The sequence below is a fragment of the Mauremys reevesii genome, linkage group 19, assembly GCF_016161935.1.
Source record: "Mauremys reevesii isolate NIE-2019 linkage group 19, ASM1616193v1, whole genome shotgun sequence".
NCBI lineage: Eukaryota > Metazoa > Chordata > Testudines > Geoemydidae > Mauremys > Mauremys reevesii.
The window spans coordinates 16,392,839-16,415,063 of record NC_052641.1 but is presented as its reverse complement, the minus strand read 5'-3'; the positions used below and the strand labels follow the sequence as shown (position 1 = coordinate 16,415,063).

At 41.1% G+C, this 22,225-nt stretch overlaps 1 protein-coding gene across 17 annotated transcripts in view; it reads left to right on the top strand.

Moving 5' to 3' along the window:
• The first annotated feature begins 5,937 nt into the window (after positions 1-5,937).
• MED27 (mediator complex subunit 27) overlaps positions 5,938-22,225 on the top strand; it is a 156,027-nt gene continuing 139,739 nt past the window's right edge. For 5 of the 17 annotated variants that reach the window (XR_005589946.1, XM_039506801.1, XM_039506803.1 and 2 more), the window contains exons 1-2: positions 5,950-6,209; positions 10,886-11,030. Coding sequence is in view for 14 of the 17 variants with exons in the window: in XM_039506801.1 (XP_039362735.1) it covers positions 6,004-6,209; positions 10,886-11,030 (351 nt within the window). In the remaining 3 variants the exon portion in view is untranslated. Of the gene's footprint in view, positions 6,210-10,885; positions 11,031-12,100; positions 12,272-12,336; positions 12,667-22,225 lie in introns of those variants that run through there. The other 12 variants (XR_005589947.1, XR_005589948.1, XM_039506807.1 and 9 more) reach the window with 11 other exon arrangements.

Sequence of the window (22,225 nt, the reverse complement as noted above, 5' to 3'; positions counted from 1 at the left end):
GCACATATGTTTTGAGCAGACATCAGCATTCAGACTGAAGAGAAAGAGAGGAAAAAGCTTTTTTTTTTTAGATGTTGAGTGGACTGAATACAGTATGAATTTATCTACAAACCATCTGTGAATTCTGGTATTTTTTGATGCCTTCACAGATCTAATTTTAAGCAGTTATTTAGCTTTTAAATAATGATATATTCTCCCCGTTCAGTGTTACACCAGATTCTGCACTTGATCTTTGAGTAGGAAAAAAAAAAGCAGCTGAGCGTATTGCTCTACAGATTGCGTATGGAATAAAACAGCAGCCTTTTATTTTTGCAAGTAAAATTTGATATATTTTTGGGACAGAATATTACATGCATAAAATAACACATCTAGTTCGACTGGGTACAGATTATTTTTGCATTTTGTTTTAAATTTTCATGTGAATTCAGTGCTGGTGTAAGGTGAGAAGTTGGCAGCCCTGGAGACTGAAATCCTCTATGTTCTGTGGAGAAATGGCCACAGCAGGTTTCCCCATACTGACTTAAACCTGACCTCAAAGGGGCCAACTTCAGAGGGCAAAAGGCAGTTCAATTTCCATAGGCAGCCTGTTCAGTCCTCGGCCATTCTGCAGAGCACAGGGATGCCAAATAGGTATAGGATGGGAGATTTTGTGACCATGGACATTTCTTCATTGGAAACTAACACCTCCTAGCTGTTCCACACGGGAAAATGAAGAGCCATCAGTTGTGGTAGCCCTTTCAGGACTGGGATTATCTTTAGGTTTGTGTATTATATAGCACCAAGCTCACTGATGGTGCTGAACAAATACCAGTGACAATTTAAATGATTGAGGATTGATAAGAAGGAAGTATGATCAAGTGGTCAGGTCAGCCAGAGGACTCAGGAGATTCAGGGCCAATATCCTTTCCATCACAGACTTCTTCTCATACCATGAGCAAGTCATTTAGGGTGTATCTTCGCAGCACATTTAGACTGAGTTATGACTCACACACAAAAATCTCTAGTTTGAATTGAGTGCTGCTTTAAGCTAGAGCTAGTTGGTCCATCGTAGGGTGGAGGTGGGGAATTTTAGTTTGAGCTTCTGCAGCACTCAAGCTTTGTAATGCAGTGGGGATACAACAACTCAAGTTACAACTCATCAGCAAAAAGAACAGGAGTACTTGTGGCACCTTAGAGACTAACAAATTTATTTGAGCATAAGCTTTCGTGGGCTACAGCCCACGAAAGCTTATGCTCAAATAAATTTGATGCATCCGAAGAAGTGGGCTGTAGCCCACGAAAGCTTATGCTCAAATAAATTTGTTAGTCTCTAAGGTGCCACAAGTACTCCTGTTCTTTTTGCGGATACAGACTAACACGGCTGCTACTCTGAAACTCATCAACAGCCAGTCCAATCACTCTGCTAATCCAATGCCTTTGTGCTGCTCATCATATCACTCTGCATAACTCAACTGTTGTTTTGAAGTGTGGAAGCTCTCACTTCAGCCAGGCTAGCTCAAATTAGCACACTTGAGTAAACTGTAGGGTGTGATTTCCAGCTTGAGGAGACATACTTGTGCTATTTCTGATCAAGATAGCACTCTCAAAATAGTTTAGTCACAGCAGCATGAGTGGCAGAAAGGGCTAGCTGGCCTGAGTGTCTACCTAGTATGGCTGTACTCTATTTTTAGTGCGTTAGCTCAATGAGTATGTCTTCTTGATCCAGGAATCGCAGCCTGTGCTTGAAGTGTAGCCATCCCCTGTGCTGTAAAGAGACACTCAGATAGATAGCTAGAGAACTTGGTATTCAGTTCACATCAGCCAATCATGCTCTTTGTTACTAGCTATGGGCCTGAACTTGCAAATACTTAAACACAGTGCTTATTACCGTGAGTATTCCAACTGAAACCAAGTAAGCATTTATAAGAAAAGAATAGAGCTTTTGAGGAGCTAAGCTAATTCATTATGCTTGCACAACCTGCTTAGTTCAATGGAGTATATTACCAAGTTTTGCCATCCAATACTTAATTTTCTCCTTCCTAATATTGTTTTTTTCATCACGCTTCTCTGCACAACCTTTTTATATTGGTTATTTTTAACTGTATATTTCTTTTCTTAGAGAGAACTTTTTAGTGTACATTCTGATTCCAGCTCTGCCACTGACTTGCTCTCAGCATGTCACTTAACCTCACTGAGTCTGACCTGTCTACATTATAAGTACAACTGAGCTTTTGTATCTAGTTTGTGACACTCTTATCTGACTCATTTTTAACAAACATGGTAGAGTTGTATCCACACAGCAGCTATTTTCATAACACAACCATGTGACAGCCAAGTGTGCATGTCCATGTCTATATTATGTAACCATAGTTATATCAATGCATTCTGGGAAAATCTGGGCAGGTATTCCATAGCACCTCAGCAAGCACCAGCACCAGCAGCAAAAGGAGCAATACACTCTGGGCTATCCTACCATACCAAAAGCTGAGCTGTGGGAGAACCAGCCAAACCCATTACACAAGCATGGTTAGGGGTCCTGTCTACACTGCAGAAAGTGTGACAAGCTGGTTATAGGAAAACAACCTTACACCAAAAGTAGACCACTATGAACATTGAAACATGCTGTCTGTCATAATGTATTAACCATGATGAGTGACAATACAAACCACATTTAAACCCAACCATATCACTAACTAATTACGAACTTGATTAAATGTTGTAGTGTACTGAAGTCTCAGATTCCCCCGGCTGTACAATGTATAATTTATCTAGGGTGTTGTGAGGAAGAATTAGTTAATGGGATCAATCCTACAATTCTTCCTCAAGAAAAAGTCCTGTTGACTTCAGTAGGACTCAATAAGTAATGAATGCAGGCTTGAATGCAATACAGTGTTTTTTAAGACAAAATATAATCAGGGTTCCATGTATCCTATGATTGCAACTGCAGAGTTTGTCACAAACTGTACTATCTGCTACAGAAATCCTAGAATCATAAAACTGGAAAGGACCTTGAGTACCCTGCACTCATGGCAGGACTAAATATTTTCTAGGCCATCCCTAACAGGTGTTTGTCTAACCTACTCTTAAAAATCTCCAATGATGGAGATTCCCCAACCTCCCTAGGCAATTTATTCCAGTGCGTAACCACCCTGACAGTTAAGAAGTTTTTCCTAATGTCTGAACTAAACCTCCCTTGCTGCAATGTAAGCCCATTGCTTCTTGTCCTATCCTCAGAGGTTAAGGAGAACAATTTTCCCCCTCCTCCTTATAACAACCTTTTATGTACTTGAAAACTGTTATCATGTCCCCTCTCTGTCTTCTCTTCTCCAGACTAAACAAACCCAATTTTTTCAATCTTCCCTCATAGGTCATGTTTTCTAGATCTTTAATAATTTTTGTTGCTCTTCTTTGGACTTTCTCCAATTTGTCCACACCTTTCCTGAAATGTGGCGCTCAGAACTGGACACAATACTCCAGTTGAGACCTAATCAGCATGGAGTAGAGTGGAAGAATTACTTCTCGTGTCTTGCTTACAACACTCCTGCTAATACATCCAGAATGATGTTTGCTTTTTTTGCAACAGTGTTATACTGTTGACTCATATTTTGCTGCCATCAAATACAATAATGGAATGTGGAGAAACCTGGTGACCTTGCCAAAGAATACAGGCCCAGCTTGCCACAGGATACATGAGGCTTTGAATACACAGATTTAGTTACACAGGAATACATTTGGTTTACAGGTAGACAATTAACACTTGATGATTCAATAGTAATGTTAGAATTCTAGTACTGTCATTCATTCCAAATAATGTATCCTGTCCTATCAGGTGACAAGGATTGCTTGTGAAGAGCTGAGCATTGACTCAGAACGTTACAAGAGATGCTCAGCAGCTGGCAGGATCAGTCTCAGTATTTGTACAACAGAACCTCAGAGTTATGAACAGCAGAGTTATGAACTGACCAGTCAACCACACACCTCATTTGGAACCGGAAGTACACAAGTCAGGCAGCAGCAGAGACTAAAAACAAAAACAAAAAAAAACCAGTAAAAAAACAAATAGTACAGTACTGTGTTAAACGTAAACTGTTAAAAGAATAAAGGGAAAGTTTAAAAAAAGATTTGACAAGGTAAGGAAACTGTTTCTGTGCTTGTTTCATTTAAATTAAGATGGTTAAAAACAGATTTTTCTTCTGCATAGTAAAGTTTCAAAGCTGTATTAAGTCAATGTTCAGTTGTAAACTTTTGAAAGAACAACCGTAAAGTTTTGTTCAGAGTTACAAACATTTCAGAGTTATGAACAACCTCCATTCCTGACGTTGTTCATAACTCAGGTTCTACTGTAGTTGATTGCCCTCCCCACCGACAAAACTTCTTTGTATTATTATGGAAAATCTTTCTAATTATCTATCTTTCTCCCTTCCCTAACAAATCTCTTTTTATTTCACTTCTGGGACCACTCTAAAAGCATACTTTGGGGTTTCAGATTAATCAGAACAAATCTCTATCCATGCCTCTCAATTCTTAGGCCAGATTGACACTAAAAAGTTAGGTTGACGCAGCTATGTCGCTCAGGGGTGTGAAAAATCCACACCCGTTGCGACATAGTTAAGCCAACCTAAGTCCCGGTATAGACAGTGCTAGACAGCACTATGTCGACAGAAGAATTCTTACATCAATGTAGCTACTTCCTCTTGGAGGTGAATTAACAACAGCGATGGAAGAACCCTGCTGTTGTTGGAGGGTGTGTCTATATGAAAGTGCTACATGGTGCAGCTGCAGGACTGCAGCTATGTAATTCTTGCAGTTTAAGTGTAGACATAGCCTTAATAGCTGTGGTGCATGCTATGCTTTGGGTTGATATTTCCTGCTCTGTTCAGTCCTGCCTTGTTGTGTACAGATTCATCTTCATTTTATACTCTCCGTCCTTACCTCTGCAGCCTTTCCTGTCAAGATGTGCAGGATTCCAATTTGGATCACTACCCCGATGTAACGCAACCCGATATAACATGAATTCGGATATAACGCAGTAAAGCAGCACTCGGGGGTGGGGGCAGGACCGTGCACTCCGGCAGATCAAAGCAAGTTCGATATAATGCGGTTTCACCTAGAACATGGTAAGATTTTTTGGCTCCTGAGGACAGCGTTATATTGGGGTAGAGGTGTATTTGCTTTATGATAACTTTTTTCCATTCTCCCTAAAGTAAATTTAGAGCTTATGAAAGGTATCAGACAGGCAGCACTGGGAATGAAGTTCTCTCCTAATCCACAAAACAGATACTTCTTGCTTGCTTATATATACACACCTGCCCCTGGAAATTTCCACTGCTTGCATCCGAAGAAGTGGGTATTCACCCACGAAAGCTCATGCTGCAAAACGTCTGTTAGTCTATAAGGTGCCACAGGATTCTTTGCTGCAGATACAGAATTGGCAGTTACAGTGCAGACCCCCAACTAACTCCCCACCCTCCTACATCCACCCCCATAGACCTCTCTACCCCCTCACTGACTCCCCACCTCTCTATACCCCCCACTGACTCCCTGCCCCCTATATCCACCCCCCACAGACCTCTCTACCCCGACACTAACTCCCCACCTCTCTATACCCCCCTCACCCGCACTGACCTCTCTACCCCTCGCTGACTCCTCACCTCTCTATACCCCCCACACTGACTCCCCACCGCCCTATGTCCACCCCCCAGAGACCTCTCTACCCCCCCACTGACTCCCCACCTCTCTATACCCCCCACTGATTCCCCACCCCTACATCCACCCCCACAGACCTCTCTACCCCCTCATTGACTCCACCTCTCTCTACCTCCACACTGACTCCCCGCCCTCCTACGTCCACCCACAGACGCCTGTACCCCCTCACGCACACTGACTCCCCCACAGACTTCGCTAACCCTCCCTCCGGGACTACATTTCCCAGGCTGCCCTGGGCCGACGCGGCCCCGTGGTGTTCCCGGCGCTTCTCGTTGCCAGGCGGGGGTGGGAGGCCCATTCGGCTGGCTGCGGGGTAAGATGGCGGAGGGGGTGCTGAGCCCCGGGGTGAACCTGGAGGCTTTCTCCCAGGCCATCGCCGCCATCCAGGCGCTGCGCTCCAGCGTCACCCGGGTGTTTGACTGCCTGAAGGACGGGATGCGGAACAAGGAGACGCTGGAGGGCCGCGAGAAGAGCTTCGTCGCCTGCTTCCAGGAGAGCCTGCACTCGGTCAGCCGGGACTTGAGGTGCGTGCGGGGCCGGGGGCGGCTGCTCGCCGTCAGGGGAACCGGCACGCTGGAGAGATGGTGGGCAGCGGCTCGGAGCCAGGTGTGAGTGGGGGGAGCCACCCAGGGGCGGCGCGGGGGAGCCGGGGTGCCCCGAGGGGAGCTGGGGCCTGAGGCGGGAGCCTGGCTTCGGGGGAGGGAGGCTGGAAGGGGCACCCTCAGCTGGACCCATCCCGTGAACCAGCGAGCCCCTGGGGCTCCCGCCTCGGGCGCGGCACCGTCCGTGTCACTCCTCTTTGTGCGGAAAAAGCGGGGAGGGAGATTGTAGCTAGGAAATGTGATTAGACGAGCACAGCAAGGTGGGTGGAGGGCTGGCCCTTGCCTCTCACTCCTGGCTTGAAACTGACTTGACTTGGAGTTGAACGTCCACTTAATTTGGTGGAAGCAAGCGTATGTCAGGGCTAGGGCCAGTGTGATGTGTTACAGGCGCAAATGTTTCCCCTGCAGCGTTTGAAATAAAATAAAATAAAAACCTCTTTGCATTAAGAACCTCAGAGTGAAACTGAGGGCAAGCGAGTGACACTGACTGAACAGAATCTGCCTTTTTAGGTTTAGACCATGAAAAAGTAAACAAAGAGCGTAAATAGAAGTAGATTATCAGAATTCTTTCTGTTTTAATAGGTGTTAGTAACTAACTTTGTTTGTATATAGTGTTTGATTTTAAAGTTAACAGCGTCTCTTTTAAAAGCTGCACTTCAAATTCATCCCGAAGGTTGAGTTTTAATAGGATGCATCAGAAACTGAGAGGTGGTGAGCACAGTTATCAGTTGTGTGGCTTGTTCAGGTAGATTTCTAACACTCATCAGCAAGGGATATTATGGTCTCACTGTTTCCTTGTATTCCCCATCTGTCTGTATCCATCTGTTGACTCTTGTTTTATATTTAGGCCCAAGTTCTCAGGGGTGTTTAAACACCTAACTGACCTAATTCCCACTGAAGTTCATGAGAGTAAGGCACCTAAATATCTTTGAGGATCTGGGCCTTAGTTTATCAACTCTTTTGGGCAGGGACTGTCTTTTTGTTCTGTTTGTACAGCACCTAGTGCCTAAGATTTCCAAAGGGGTCTGCACCTCCTTTTGAAGTTTTGTAGGGCTCCAGAAATGAAAAAAAGGTAGAAAACCACTGACCTAAGTGAAAGAGGAGAAATTTGTGGGCTACACTAGTTTAACAAAAACAATGAGTACTTGGGGCACCTTAGAGACTAACACATTTATTTGGGTATAAGCTTTTGTGGGCTAAAAGTGGGTTTTAGACCGGGAAAGCTTATGCCCAAATAAATGTGTTAGTCTCTAAGGTGCCACAAGTACTCCTCATTGTTTTTGCTGATACAGACTAACACAGCTAGCACTCTGAAACTAGTTTAACAGTGATGCTAAACTTTGTTTGTAGGATAGGAAGCCATTGAAATTAAGATTTTGATTTGTACAAACAACAAAAGTAACTCTCAACGAATGTACATTAATCTAAGTGACTGCTCCTATGCATCTGCTATTTTCATTTTAACATAGAACTAGATCCTGCAAAGGGATTGATAGTTATAATAATAATAAATACAATACAATACAAGAAAGCTAGTTAAGAGCTACTTGAACAGATCCCTTTGCAAGATCAAGGCCTCTCTTTATTTGTTTTGTAAAGTGCAGTGCTGTAAAAGTTTTATAAATATTCATTTCACTGGCTCTAAACATTCAGTAACTTCTCTGTTGACTAGGGAAAGTCGTATAATTCTGAACGTGGGGTAACCAAGAACTCAGTCCAGACAAGTGATATTTTGTTACTTACTGCTCCCCCATACGAGCTGCTGTGTTGCACTTAAACCAATATGATCATACTGAGGCTGTGAAGGTAACTAGCTTCCTACTTGATTCCTTGTAAACACAAGAAAATTAAAGGTGCAGATAAATTGGATGGCTTTCTCCACTACTTTGCTAAATTTCTATTTTGATAATACTCAGCTGACTTTTTTTTTTTTCTTCTTCGCCTTCCACACATATGGAAACTGCACTTTGGGAAGTTCCAAAATTGTGCCAATTTTTTTTATTAGCCAACCAAATTTGATGACAAAGTGTCTGTCAGTAAGTTACCTGAAATATTTTTCTGTCTTGCATCTTAGCTAGAGAAGGTATTCTCACCCACTTCTATAAATATCTAATTATTTTTTCTGAAGTTTGCAACATAATTGGATAGATATCATTTTTATTATTTATATAATGAGCAAAAGTGAGAGAGGTGCTTTAGACACATGATAGCATATTTAAATTACTGAATGAAACAAGGATCTGATCAAAAGCCTGTTGAAGTCAATGGACTTTGGATAATGCCATAAAAAGGCAATTTATGTTTAATGTTACTACTGTGAGTAATCCCACTTATTTCAGTTTGTCTACTTTCAGTAGTAAAGCTAGCACATGCCTAAATGTTTGCAGAAATGGAGCCTTAAGGTGGTGTGGGACATGTATGTCAGAGGGAATGATAGTTAAGGCTATGTTTTTGTCACAGGTATTTTTAATAAAAGTCATGGACTGGTCATGGGCAGTAAACAAAAATTCACAGCCCGTGACTTGTCCTTGACTTGTACTATATAGCTGTGACTAAAATTTGGGTGGGGGGCCGTGGGTACTCGGGGCAGTCCGGGGGCACTGCGGGTGCTGGGGGAGGTGACCCAGGACCCCTGCTGGTGCTAGGCGGGAGGCAGGCTGCGGCGCGTGGTCCGGGACCCCTGCTGGTGCTCAGGGTGGGAGGGGGTTTGGCGGGGTTGGCAGGCTCCCTACCCAGCGCCATGTGTCCCTGCAGCTTCCATTGGCTGGGAACCGCAGGTGCAGGCAGTGCACAGAGCCTCGTGGCTCTGCCTAGAAGCTTCAGGGCCATGCCAGTTGGAGCTGGGGAGCCTTGCACCCTCCAACCCCCTGCCCTTAGCCCCCCTCCCTCACACCCAAACTGCTGCTGCTACGCAGGGGTTGCCTGGCTTGGGCAGTCCCTGAGCCAGCATTGGCCGCTGCAGAAGTCATGGAGGTCACGGAAAATCATGGAATTCATGACTTCCGTGACAGACTTGCAGCCTTAATGATAGTTTATGAAGAAGGTTGATGTCGCAGCAGGGAAACTGCTTGGATCCCTTGACAGTTTGTTCCTTGATTTTTTCAGTTTATGTTGATAAACAACCTTAACTAATGTTTAATCAAAGCTTTTGTATGTGATTTATTTTTTTATATAGTATCCAAAAGTGAGGGAGGTGCTTTATAGGCATATATGACAACAGGTCCGTTTCCTAGAGAGCTGACAACCCTTATGGACAGAATACAGGCAAAGAGGAAAATAATTGCAAAGGCAGTATTCCCCCCACTTTTAGTATTTTCCTTTTTTGATTTTTATATTTTTAAGTATATTATTGTTCTTGTTCTTCAGCTTTGGATCCTTCATTTGGCTTCTCTCCTGCTAAGAATTTCTCAAATCACTGCATTAAGGGCTGAATCCTGCTCTTAATTCAGTGGGAGCTTTGCTGTTGGTTTCAGTGATAGCAGGATTCAGCTTTCACTCGTCAAAGGAAAAGGCACCTGATTATGGCTGTCATTTGTAATATCGCATTTCAGCACTGTGGAAAGTTTCTGAGATATTTAAAATATGCATTAACTTTTTATCACTAAATGTGAGGTTTGATAAATGAGATGTAAGCAGCAAAAACTAAACTTTAGCACTATAGTAGTAATATTTTGGGGCAACAATAATAAACCACACTGTTTCAGTTTAGTAGTATTTTATATAGATCTAGAAGTATGCATGGCATTTGTAAAAATGTGATACATCCCTGCCCTGAGAATTTATGAATTAGAGACTTCTTCCATGCATTAATAAGCTGTTCAGGATGTGCTGCACAATCAGGTCCTGCATTATTACCTCTGTTTATTTAAGGGAAAGAACTTTTAAGTTCCAATACCTTAATTAAATAGTGTGGGACCTGCCTACTTGAGAGAGGCCACCTCTCTGGCCGTGTCTGATGAAGACGTGCTAAATCGATGGGAGAGCGCTCTCCCATTGATTTGTGTACTCCATCTCCCCGAGAAGCGTAAGGGAAGTAGGCAGGAGAATGCCTTCCGTCAACACAGGGCAGTGTAGACACCACAGTAAGTGAATCTAGCTATGTTATTCATATAACTGAAGTAGTGTAACTTAGATCGATTTATTGTGGGAGTGTAGACCAGCCCCCTGGCTGCATGTTGTACTGCAGCAATTACAGTCAGGGAGGTGCTCAAGCTGGAGGGCTGTTGGTTCAAAGTGAGGGTGCTGCTTAAAGGGCATTCTCCAAGAGTGCCCCTGATGTTCGGAATTTCTACCAACCCTGGTCCAAAACATTCTGAATCTTCAGGGCATGTTACAAAGCCCATCTGTTTACCCAGGTATTTGGGGAGGGAAAAGTGTTGTTGTTTGGGGATGGGTCATTTGTGACTCTTTGGTTAATACTGGTGATTAAATGCTTGTCAAATTGCCTTGAGCTTTGGACAAGTGTTTTTAAATTTTTGTCTCTTTTTTTTTTTTTAATTGTGAGATGTGTAAGGATCATATCTTACATACACACTTGATTGTTCACTCCACACTGTCTGCAGATCTTACATAAGAGGTGTTTGATTTTCTACTTCTAGTGAGCTGGAACGTCTGAGCAATCTAGTAGGCAAACCATCTGAGAACCATCCTCTCCATAATAGTGGATTGTTGAGCCTAGATCCTGTACAGGACAAAACTCCTCTCTACAGTCAACTACTTCAGGCCTATAAATGGTCAAACAAGGTAAAAGATATGTATCAAATTTGCTAATGAATAGATCTTTTGTAGACTCTGAAGTAATTAAATAACAGGTGGGGTATTTGGTATGCATTGGTATATGATGTTTGGTCTGCTATAAAGGCAGAACCCTATATATTTCACATTATCAAGGCTGCAGAACTTATGAAACAGAATTTCAGCTTTAATTTATTTTAAAGTTTTTAATTCTTATGTTTGTGAAGATAATCTTCCAAATGTGAGCTGATGTTGTATTGCCATTGTAATGGGGTATGGAGGGCCAGGTGGTCAAGCGGTTGGAACTCTTGCTTCTAGCCCCTTGCGTACAGCCCCTTGCTTCCCTGGTCAAGGTGCTCAGTCTTTAAGTCAGTGGGGTAGGGGGACCCAGGCCCTCCTACTCCACCAGGTCCCAGCCCAGTGCCTTGTATGAGTCAACCCCTGAACAGGGGACCACCCAGCGGGGAGTCTGTGTCTACTGTCCTGGGTTACTTCCTATTGCTGTCTCTTCAGTTTGTGGTGTGGCTCTTATAATCCAAGTTGCTGTGGTGGCTTCTCTCTAAGTAGCGTCCCCTCGTGGACCTTGGGTGGTGTCCTACTGCGGTCCCAGATTCCTCTGGACAGGGCAAACATAAGTTTGGCAGAGCCGGAACCCCACAAGGTCTCTGTGCTTTAGTCACCCAGTTATCTGGGGGGAGGGATAGCTCAGTGGTTTGAGCATTGGCCTGCTAAACCCAGGGTTGTGAGTTCAATCCTTGAGGGGGCCACTTAGGGATCTGGGGCAAAATCAGTACTTGGTCCTGCTAGTGAAGGCAGGGGGCTGGACTTGATGACCTTTCAAGGTCCCTTCCAGTTCTAGGAGATAGGATATCTCCATTAATTTATTTATAATTTATCTCTTAGGCCTGCTGCTCTGAAGTCTTTCACAGTCTCTTTTAGCCAGGGGAGACCATGCTTATTTCCTGCCTTGGCTGGCAGGCTAGTGATCCTTTCTCTCAGGTAGGGAGGCAGCTAGCTCCTGCCTCTTTGCTAGTCAGCCCTGAACTGAACCAGGTTCTCTCCTTTTCTTCCCCCTCCAGGCCTGGCGCTGGCTGCAGGTACAATGGGGCAGGACTAACTGGGACCAAAGGTCCTCTTTAACCCCTTCTGTGCTGGCAGGCAGTTTCTTCACTTCATCAGAGTCATCTGCAGAACTGCCCACATTTCTCTTGGTGGGGTGTAACTCTGAAACCTAATAATAACTTTGTGTTGTCTGTTCAAACTGGTCATTTTAGCACAAATATCCAGCTAATAATGCCCTTATTTGTCCTTGGAGGAAGTACGAGACTTTGTGGCAGAAGGCAGTAGGATGCTGAGGTGGAGAACTAGGAGTTCAAGTCCCTTCCAAACCTACTTCTGAGAGAGAGAGAAACTGGAGATGCATCCCTTTCCCATTGCCAAAAGCCTCACCTGCTTCCCATGCCTTCCCAAATGTCAAAACTGTCCCTTGTCTTGCAGCTGAAACCTCCTGCTTCACACCTCCCTGATAATTATTGGTGTGTACCTCTGTACTGTAAATATAAACATCTGTTCTATATTTACCACTTCTGGACTGTATAAATTAAATTGAATAGCAAAATAAACCCCACAAGGAATAGTCTACTGATCCTATTGTGAATTTTCATTTTTAATTCAATACAATCTTCTATTCTAATTTATCTGCAGTGCTGCAGAATTTCTAGTCTGACGCAAAACTCAGTATTAGTTTAATTTAAAGTTTGATTCCCCCCCCCAAAAAAAACTGATTTTTTCTGTTTAAAGTGTAGTTATCAGCAGTTTGACTTTCTTACTTAGCAGACCTACTTCCTGGGTATAGTCAGAGACATAAAACCCCCTTACTGAGTTTTGTTTTGGTGACATATTTAAAATGAAATACAAAATCAAGCCCAACCCCTCTACTCAGGCTTGGGGACTTCCAGAGGGTTTTTCCAACCAAATGTTGCCAACCTGTTATACATACCTACTTACTTTACAAAGTATCTTTGTTTTAATAACAAAAATTACCTTGTACTCTTGTGAGAACTCCAGAGCCATTACAACTAGGGGAGAGTGTGAGGTTGATTTGTGTATGGCATATTGTTCATTACTGATAAGAGATTCTGCAACAGGAACTTAGCTAATAATTCCGATGATGCACAAGAAAGAGCAGAATCCATCTCTTTTACATAGTTGTATTGGTTCTGTAGCAGTATCAGGAATAAAAAATAGCAAAAATTTTGGGTAGTAAAGTAAGCAGATATATGTTCCAGAAGTAGACGATTTCTTACTGGTGATGCCTGACCAAGAAAGACTTTCAGATTCCAGGATGAATTTGGAAGGTGACTTTTTTCATTTGTAAACTGAGCAAATTGATCTAGTCTTATTAAGACCCACAGAGCCCCACTGTCATTTTTGCAATAATTTTTCAGAGTGCAAATGCATGTTAACATTTTATAAATTAGGTGGAATTTAGCGCTAATAGATACTTGTCTTTTTGGAGAGGGGATTTTTTTTCTTTTTTTTTTTTTAGTGGAAACACATTGTACAGATCTAGTCTATAATAAATTAAATAAATTTTGCATTTAACTAGTTATTGTCTGCGTGATGCATCTCTAAGCATTACTAACTTCCTTTCCTGAGTTTCTTGTAATCTGCAGTCACCTCCTGCTGTCTTTGCAGCACTTGGCACTGGTATATCGATTACCCGTGTGACAGCTTTAGCCATCCAGTGGCTTTGCCTGTAGCCGCAAAGATTCTAATGGTGTTCAAGTATGCTGGTGCTTAATTTTTCTTCATTGGTAAACGTGTTGTGAATAAATGTAATTAGTATAACTTTAAAATATGTCTTTGGCCACTTTCTCTCTCTACTATATGTGTCCCCTGTTTGGAAGGGAAGTTTCGGTAGCAGTAATGTGTGGATGCACTTTCTCTGTCTGCATTTAATTTAATTTGTGACCCCCTTTGTGGGTTGCTTGTTGTATTTTTGATGAGATGAGGGCATTTCCCTCTCCCTTTTTCTTTTGATGGTTCATGCATTACTGATTACATGAATAATCACTTGGTTGCTTGTGGAAGATAAAGAAAGGTTGGGCGGCATGTGTGCGTGCGCATGTGCGTGCTAGGGTAGGATTCCAAAAGACATCCATGAAGCACAGGGAAAGCACTTGTAAAAGCCTTCTACTGTTGCATGGAGCCATACATACCCGTTTAACTTTTAAAACCATGGGAATTTAGGTAGTAGACTAATATATATGATAAAATATCAAATAAGTGAATTACCTTTTGGGAGAAAAGTAGTGAAAATACACTATAAAGACATTTTATATGAATAGATTTGCAATACTTTGTGTGTGGGAATGTTTTATAGACCTTAACAGAAAATTCTAAATATTAAAATGGGAAATTAAGGATTCCCTTGACAATTTTAGCTTCATTTTATCCATCAGTGTGAATGTGTATAACTGTGGTTAATGAATATTATGTGGAGGCTCACATTTCAAATGGCAATTAGTGTCTTAAGGCTTTGGCTTGGGGCCATGTATTTAGTTTATACTTAATAGTTGTGGTTTTTCAGAAGTTTACCCCAAGAACTTACTCTGTTGTTCCCATGAACCACAAAACCAGTTCGTTCTAGACCTGAGCAGCTAAGGTTTGCCTGCTCTGGGGCTACGGAAGATTATAATGAAAGAATTAATTCTTTCCCTAGAGAAGAGTTATCTTGGCTGCTCTTTATTAACACCTGCTATCTTGATATTTACTTATTGTAGTTTTTGCATATGGTAAAGTTGTACATGTAATGGAGACAGCTGCGTTCTTTGGGAACACAAAACAGCTTGTTAAATGTATTAATTAAACTCACACATGAATCTTCAAAAGAACTTTACTTTTTACAGGTGTTGCCTAGCAGAGCTTACAAGTTTTAGCTGGTATAAACATTGAAAGTTGAAACTGATCATTTATAAGGGAGGAATTAGATGGCTTTTTGTTTGATTTGGCTAATGACTTATTGTTTTAAGTAATCACAGACATCGTTTAGCTCAATTGACTTAATTCCTGGTCCTAGATCTCATGGAGACAGGAGATGTCTCCATTAGTCAGTATTTAGGTCTAACATATAATTTTTACCATTTCTTTAAGAATGGAAGCTAAGTTTTTAATTATAATTGAAGTACAGTAACTCCTCACTTAAAGTCGTCCCGGTTAACGTTGTTGTTGCTGATCAGTTAGGGAATGTGCTTGTTTAAAGTTGTGTGATGCTCCCTTCTAACGTCGTTTAGCAGCTGCCTGCTTTGTCTACTGCTTACAGGAAGAGCAGCCCGTTGGAGCTAGCTGGTGGGGGCTTTGAACCAGGGTGGACCGGCAGCCTCCTATCAGCTCCCTGCTCCCCTAAGTTCCCTGTGCAGCAGCTGCCTGCAGTTCAGCTGTGTCCCTCCCCGCACTGCCATGTGCTGCTCCTGCCCTCTGCCTTGGAGCTGCTCCCCGAGACTCCTGCTTGCTGTGCTGGGGTGGGGGGAGGGAAGGAAGAGGGGGAGCTAATGTCAGGGTGTCCCCCTCCCCCCTGCTCCTGCACCCCACTTACCCCATCTTCCATAGAGCAGGGGGGACACACACCAGGGCTGGTCTCAGGAAGCTGATCTAATTAACAAGGTGCTGTATTTAAGGGAAATGTGCATATCTCCCTCCATTCCTGCTGCCTTGCAGAGTGAGAGAGTTAACCCTTGAGGATCAGCCAATTGCTAGTTCATCATTTAGCAGTAAGGGAAATATCCCACCCTCTGACTCCTCCACCTCAACCAAACTTCACAATCATCATCACTGTGTACCAGTATTTAAAACTTATACTGTGTGTGTGTGTGTGTGTGTGTGTGTGTGTACATATATGTCTTTTGTCTGGTGGAAAAAAATTTCCCTGGACCCTAACCTCCTCATTTACATTAATACTTATGGGGATATTGGATTTGCTTAACATCGTTTCGCTTAAAGTCGCATTTTTCAGGAACATACCTACAATGTTAAGTGAGGAGTTACTGTACCATTTCCCAAATTGACCTTCCTGTGCATTTTGATTTAACAAGAAAAGAATTAGGTATCTTCCTGTAGGTGAAATGCTGTCAGATGTTAAGTTATGGTGCTCCTTGGAGCCAGCAGTTATCTTTTTCTTTTTTCTTTTTTTGTTAGCACTCTTTGAGCTCTGCCTAATGATTAGAAATTTTCTGTTTCAGTATGGACAGTTGCATTTTTGTACTTTGCTCTGCCAAGCAGTTTAGAAATCCAAGATTGCAGTGAATGTTTCAAGGATCGTGGCATGTGCACGTGTGGTCTGATATTACTTAGACCACTCAGCACTTCACCTGCAGAATAATACTTTTCATTGTTTTCTAGTATGCATCCCTGTATTGCGTTAGAATTCACAGAAAAATCTTATGGGAAGATAGTACCGCAATTATAATTTTACACTTGAGGAACTGGTTAAAAGTCATTTAAGTTAGACTGAAATACTGACTAATACAGACATTTTATATCCATATATGTTTCATACAAAAATTATATTAAAATTACATTAAGGTGGCAAAGCCAAGTGTTCAAAAGTTAGGAAATGCCAGAATGAAGGTTGCCTGTGCAACCTTAACTCTAACTCCTTGTTTGTAAGCATTGGATTAGCTTTTAATTATATGTTCATATACTATTTTTTACACAGCACCCTGCCTGATTCAGTGCAGAGACTGAGGCAACTGTTACTACTTATATTTATCATTCATTGTATACTCCCGTATCTTATTTACTATAAGCTGTCCAAATACTGCACTGAGTATGGAATATTTTCATGGTTTTTTCTGTTGTGCTTTCAGATGTTAATGAATTCATCTTTACAACTTCCCTGTGAAGAAGGGAAGTATTGTTATCCCCATTTTACAAGTAGGGAACTGAAGCACGTTGAGATTTAGGCCAAAATTTACAAAAGTGCCTACTGACTTTGGGTGCCCAAGATGCTGGTAGCCTGAGTTTTCAGAGATGCAGAGCACCTGCAACTCCTATTGACTTCAGTTGGAATTGAGTGCTCAGCAGTCTTGAAAATTACACCCTAGGTAGGTATCTCAGGTAGAGCTTCCAAAAAATGAACAATCATTGACTACCTCTGCAGATTTTGTTTTAAATGACTAATCTAACATCGCATCTGTGACAGAACTCTTTTTTTCTCCTGGATTTCAGTCCAGTGACTTAATCGCAAGGCCTGTACGCCCCATCTTTCTGTTGAACATATTTAACTTTCTGCTGCAAATGAGGCCAGGGACCTATGGATAACAGCTTCATTCACTAAGCAACTCTGCCTTCTGTGCTGTCCACTGAATGATGCAGTGGTCTTGTGGAAAAAAAAGTAGGTGATTGTCTAATTAAAGTCTGTTTTATAAGGTATACACAATTATATTGGATACATGACATCTAGGCTAATTTAATTTTAATCTATTAAAGCTTGTAATATAATAGCTATCATGCCGGTTGTAGCAATGTTTGAATTTGAAATACATTTAGCATCTTCTCTGAACGCTTGAGGTCCACCTCATTCTTTGAGTCGGATGTACCTTTTGATCCTTCATCTGCTGCTTCTGTGAGTTTTATTGCTTGTTCTGTATATTTATCCATCCTCCTTGCCCTTGGGGTGTCATTTGTGTACCTTAGGCCTGTGCATGCCTGAGGCAATGCCTGTTAAGGTATATCCATTGATTCCATTGAAACAGTAAATGTGTTGCATACTGTATGTTGATGGGGTAGGTGAACACTTTCAGAGGAAAAATGCTTCTTATCTTAAAGGGACATTTTCAAGTAGTTAATTCCCAAGGTTTGACCTTCTTAAAATTAATCATCTGGTAGAGAATTTTTGCTGCTTTGAAGGGAGTATGGAGAGACACTTTGTCTGTCTAACCCTCATCAACCCCTATTCCTGGTGGTCTTAAAGTGGTATGGCTGCTCTGTAGCAGCAGACTTAAACATTGTTCCTGGAGTTGTTAAAATTAATCTTGCTAGTAACAAAATTCCTAATGCATAAACCAGAACGAAGTCTTGTAAACACTTTCAGCAGGGAAAGAAGTTGAATTTTCAGACTTTCAGTGGATGTTGCATACAGCAGTGTGTGTGATGTGAAATTTTTGAAAGAAACATAGCATATATTCAAGAGAATAATTACATATTTCACTTTGAATTAAAACACAGAAATAAAGCACTAGCCTATTCTACAGTGGTTTATATGATGCATTTTTTATTATGCCTAAAGTGATGCTTCCAAATTTTCATTCTTGTGACATGTACAAGGATGGGTGGTGATGGTGGTAGTTAGAACAGAATCAAGATAGTATTACAAAATTCTGTTAATGGTATACTTGGGGAGGCAATATTATGTAGTAGTTAGAACAAGTGACTTGAAATCAGAGTTCTGAAATCTGCCACTGACTGGTTGTATGATTTAAGGCAGATTACTTAATTGCTCAGTTTAATCATCTGTATAAGGAAGATTATAGCTACTAGACCTTGAGATGTAATTGATATGTGTAAAGCATTATAAGATCCTTAAATAAAGGGTGGTGTGCAAGTGCAAATTATTAGGAATTCATTTTAAAACACAAGATTCTCTAATACAGAGTGTGAAGTTAAATTGAACCAAGATAGAAAATATTACTGTTAATCTGCGTATTGGACTTGAGAAACTATTGACATGTTGTAGGTTTAATATTTATTTGATAATTTTCTTTCTAAAATGCTTACATTTTATCCATAGTATTTTACAGAAATGTAAATATCTAACTTTAGTGTTAATAACCATTAATGAGTTAAAATGATTTTGTCACTTGAGAAAAGAGAAATTACATGTTCCTTTTCTGTTTATTAAATTACCTTGTTTCCTTCTAAATTAGTTGTGTAGATTGTTAGTTGCACACCTCAAAAAGGAAATCAATAGAGCCTTATAGAGATATTCCAGACTTGTTAGGCTGTCCTTGGTAGCTTACTATCGATTAGACACAAATATTGGGCTTAACGGCAATAAAATGCCATTAAATGTTAACCATAATACTAGAGGAACACTGTTGAGGTAATTTTTTTTTCTTCTTGATTGTAAAGTGAAGCACTCATTCCAAGGAACATTAATTTTAATTGCTGGATGCGCTCAAACATTTTGAATTTAATGCAGTTTTACAGTAGTATGGGCAATGTAACTGAATTATTATGTTGGCAGTTCTTTGGAAACTGGCATATAGCCAAGAGGTTGTACATTAGGGACTTCATCCTATAAAAATGCAGGGTTGTAATGTTTTGACATGCTGTTATGGGGGATCCAGCTTTTTCTATAGAGATTTTCATTCATCCAAAGGGGAAACGTTTTCCTTTCAAACCTACTGTAACATCAGCTGGGTGATACATGTGCCTGGCATATTGAGGAAACTTTATTATGGTAGCTTGACTGTCTGGGAACTAATTGCTGAAGTCCAGTGCTTCTGAAGGTTACTCTTGAAGAGCTATCTTTGCTGTTCAGGATACAAATGGTAATGTCATTAGTAGATTTTTGGCTCTTGACATACTTAATGAGCAGGATGGTGGTCCAGAAAAGTGCCTGTTTAGGGGAAAGATTTTAAATGATCCAACCTTGGAGTTGGTACTCCAGTCAATGGAGGAGCAGTTGACAGTAACACCAGTAGAGCTTAAACACTTATGTTGGTAGGATCTTATGGTTAAGACCTAGACTAGGAGTTTGTGCCCTTGGATTCCATTCTTGCCTTGCTTACTAATTTTCTTTGTAACCTTGGACATGTCACCAAAATCTCTGGGCCTCAACTTTCTCAAGTGTAAAATGATATAATAATACTTAGCCAACTTCCTGGGAGAGTTTTGAGTCTAAATGTGTGTAAAGTGCATTGAAATCCTTGTGCAGAAGACACTATATAGATGCCAAGGATTATCCAGTTAGTCACTAATCTTCATTTGTCTGGCAGCTTGAAAAATGCCCTTCTGGGTTTCTAATTCTTTACAGTTTTAGGCAAATGTTTTGGTGAAATGCCTTTAGTCTTCTGAATTCAATTTTCTGAATATTCTGACTTTGAAAGGTTTAGGGAAGAGATGATTATCTTATCCCATCCAACTGCCATAGTTATTGTTCCTTTGTGTTCTACCAGGGGGATGTTAGTGCTATTATTCCTAGACTTGACTCAGTGACCAGCAAAGGGGTGGCAAAATTCAGGTGGAGCATAAATTCTCTTGCTGATTTCAGTGTTAGTGGGTAACATGGAGGGAAGACCATCAGATAAAATGTGTTTATGCCAGAAATTGTCAATAACTTTGCAATAACAAAAATGTCACAGGAGGAGGAAAAATAATTGGCTAAAGGGTCACCAAGATTCTAAGGGATTTTTATAAAAGTGAGAAAATTATTTGAAAAATTACTGTGATGATCATTCAAGAGGGTGGTGGAGGTGGAGGGGGAAAGCTGGAAATTGCTGAGTATAGTGCAGTATTTACTCTTCCTAGAAAAAACACCTGCTAAAGCAGCAATTGGGGAAGAAAGAGGCATGTAGGAAGAGTAGGACTAAATCAGTTATGCCCATCTATTTTTGGTGAAGGATCATTTTTAGTGATTGATACAGTAGATTGGAAGTCAGGTCTCCTGTGTTCGCTCCTGACTCTGCTTCTGACTTGCTGTGTGATCTTGAGCAAATCACTTAATCTCTTTGGGATCCTGTCACCTACCTACTTCATTGGCACTGAGGTTTAATTCATCCCTCTAAAGCACTGAGACAATCCGCTCTGGAGTATATATATAACTACAAAATATCATTCTCTGACATCTGATAAATCATTTAAAACAAACGGAAACAAATTTAAAGGGAAAGAAATTCTTAACTTCACATGAACATTGAAATACATGGTGGCTACTGTTGAAAAGTGCACAGAAGTATTCGTGCAGGCTCCTGCTCAACAAGATAGTGCATTGTAATGAAAATTCCCAGAAGGAGACTAGTTACAAAACCAAGAAACTTCTTAAATGAGCCTTTTGTCTCTGAGCATTGCAGGACAATGGGATTCACAGCATTGGTTAAAACCACAGGAAAATTTGTTTAATCTGTATGAGCTAAATATGTGACTAGGTATAAATATTTTGTGTTTCACAAAATAGGAATCACCTAGTCCAGGTCTCATCAACCAGTTATTCTGGGAATGTCCGCTGCAGAGGGACCATCTATGTTGCAATGTTTAGGCACAATGAGGGTGAGTTAATAGCAGTCAGCCATAATTCAGAACTGCCTGGCCTTCCTGACGGTCTGTTTTTTAACATTAAGGTTCTCATATCCTCTTATGGTGAGTTTAATGTATTCTGGATTGTAGAATCTATTGTTGCAGTTCAGTAGACACCTTGATGTCCCACAGATATCATGCTTTTGTAATGTGTGCACCACTGTGCTTTTCCTCTGCACACAGGAACCTGCTAGCTCATATTTTGTGTTCTCTAAGGTGCTTTCTCAGGGCTGACTGCAGCATGGCCTTAAGAAAAATGATGAGTCTCTGAGGGTGCTTGCCAGTACAACTTGTTCTTTGATTAATTTATCTAATCTAACTATCCTGTTATCAACCTGAGAGGGTAATTTATTCACAAATTACCCTTTAAACATAAAGGCATCTCTCAGATAAGCACCATATTGATCCTTTACAGAAGATCCATAGTACACCTCTACTCTGATATAATGCTGTCCTCAGGAGCCAAAAAATCTTACCATGTTATAGGTGAAACCACGTTATATCGAACTTGCTTTGATCTGCCGGAGTGCGCAGACCCTCCCCCCTGCCCCTGCCCCCGGAGCACTGCTTTACCACGTTGTATTCGAATTCATGTTATATTGGGTCGCATTATGTCGGGGTAGAGGTGTATTTGTTCAACAGATGTGTGCGTGAGAGATAGAGAATGTTACAGCAACAACACTGGTTTAGAAATTAAAATTCTAGCATTTATCAAAAAACTTGAGTACAATATTTATAACAACATTAGTGTTAAATGTTTAATTTGAAAATGAGTCTGTATTTCTTGCATTTGTGTAAAGTGCCATTTTTACACATCACCCACTTACATGGATAATAACATTCACTTTTACATTAGATAGAATTAAAATTTATAAGGAATATAAACCCTCATGCTTAAGGGGAATTAG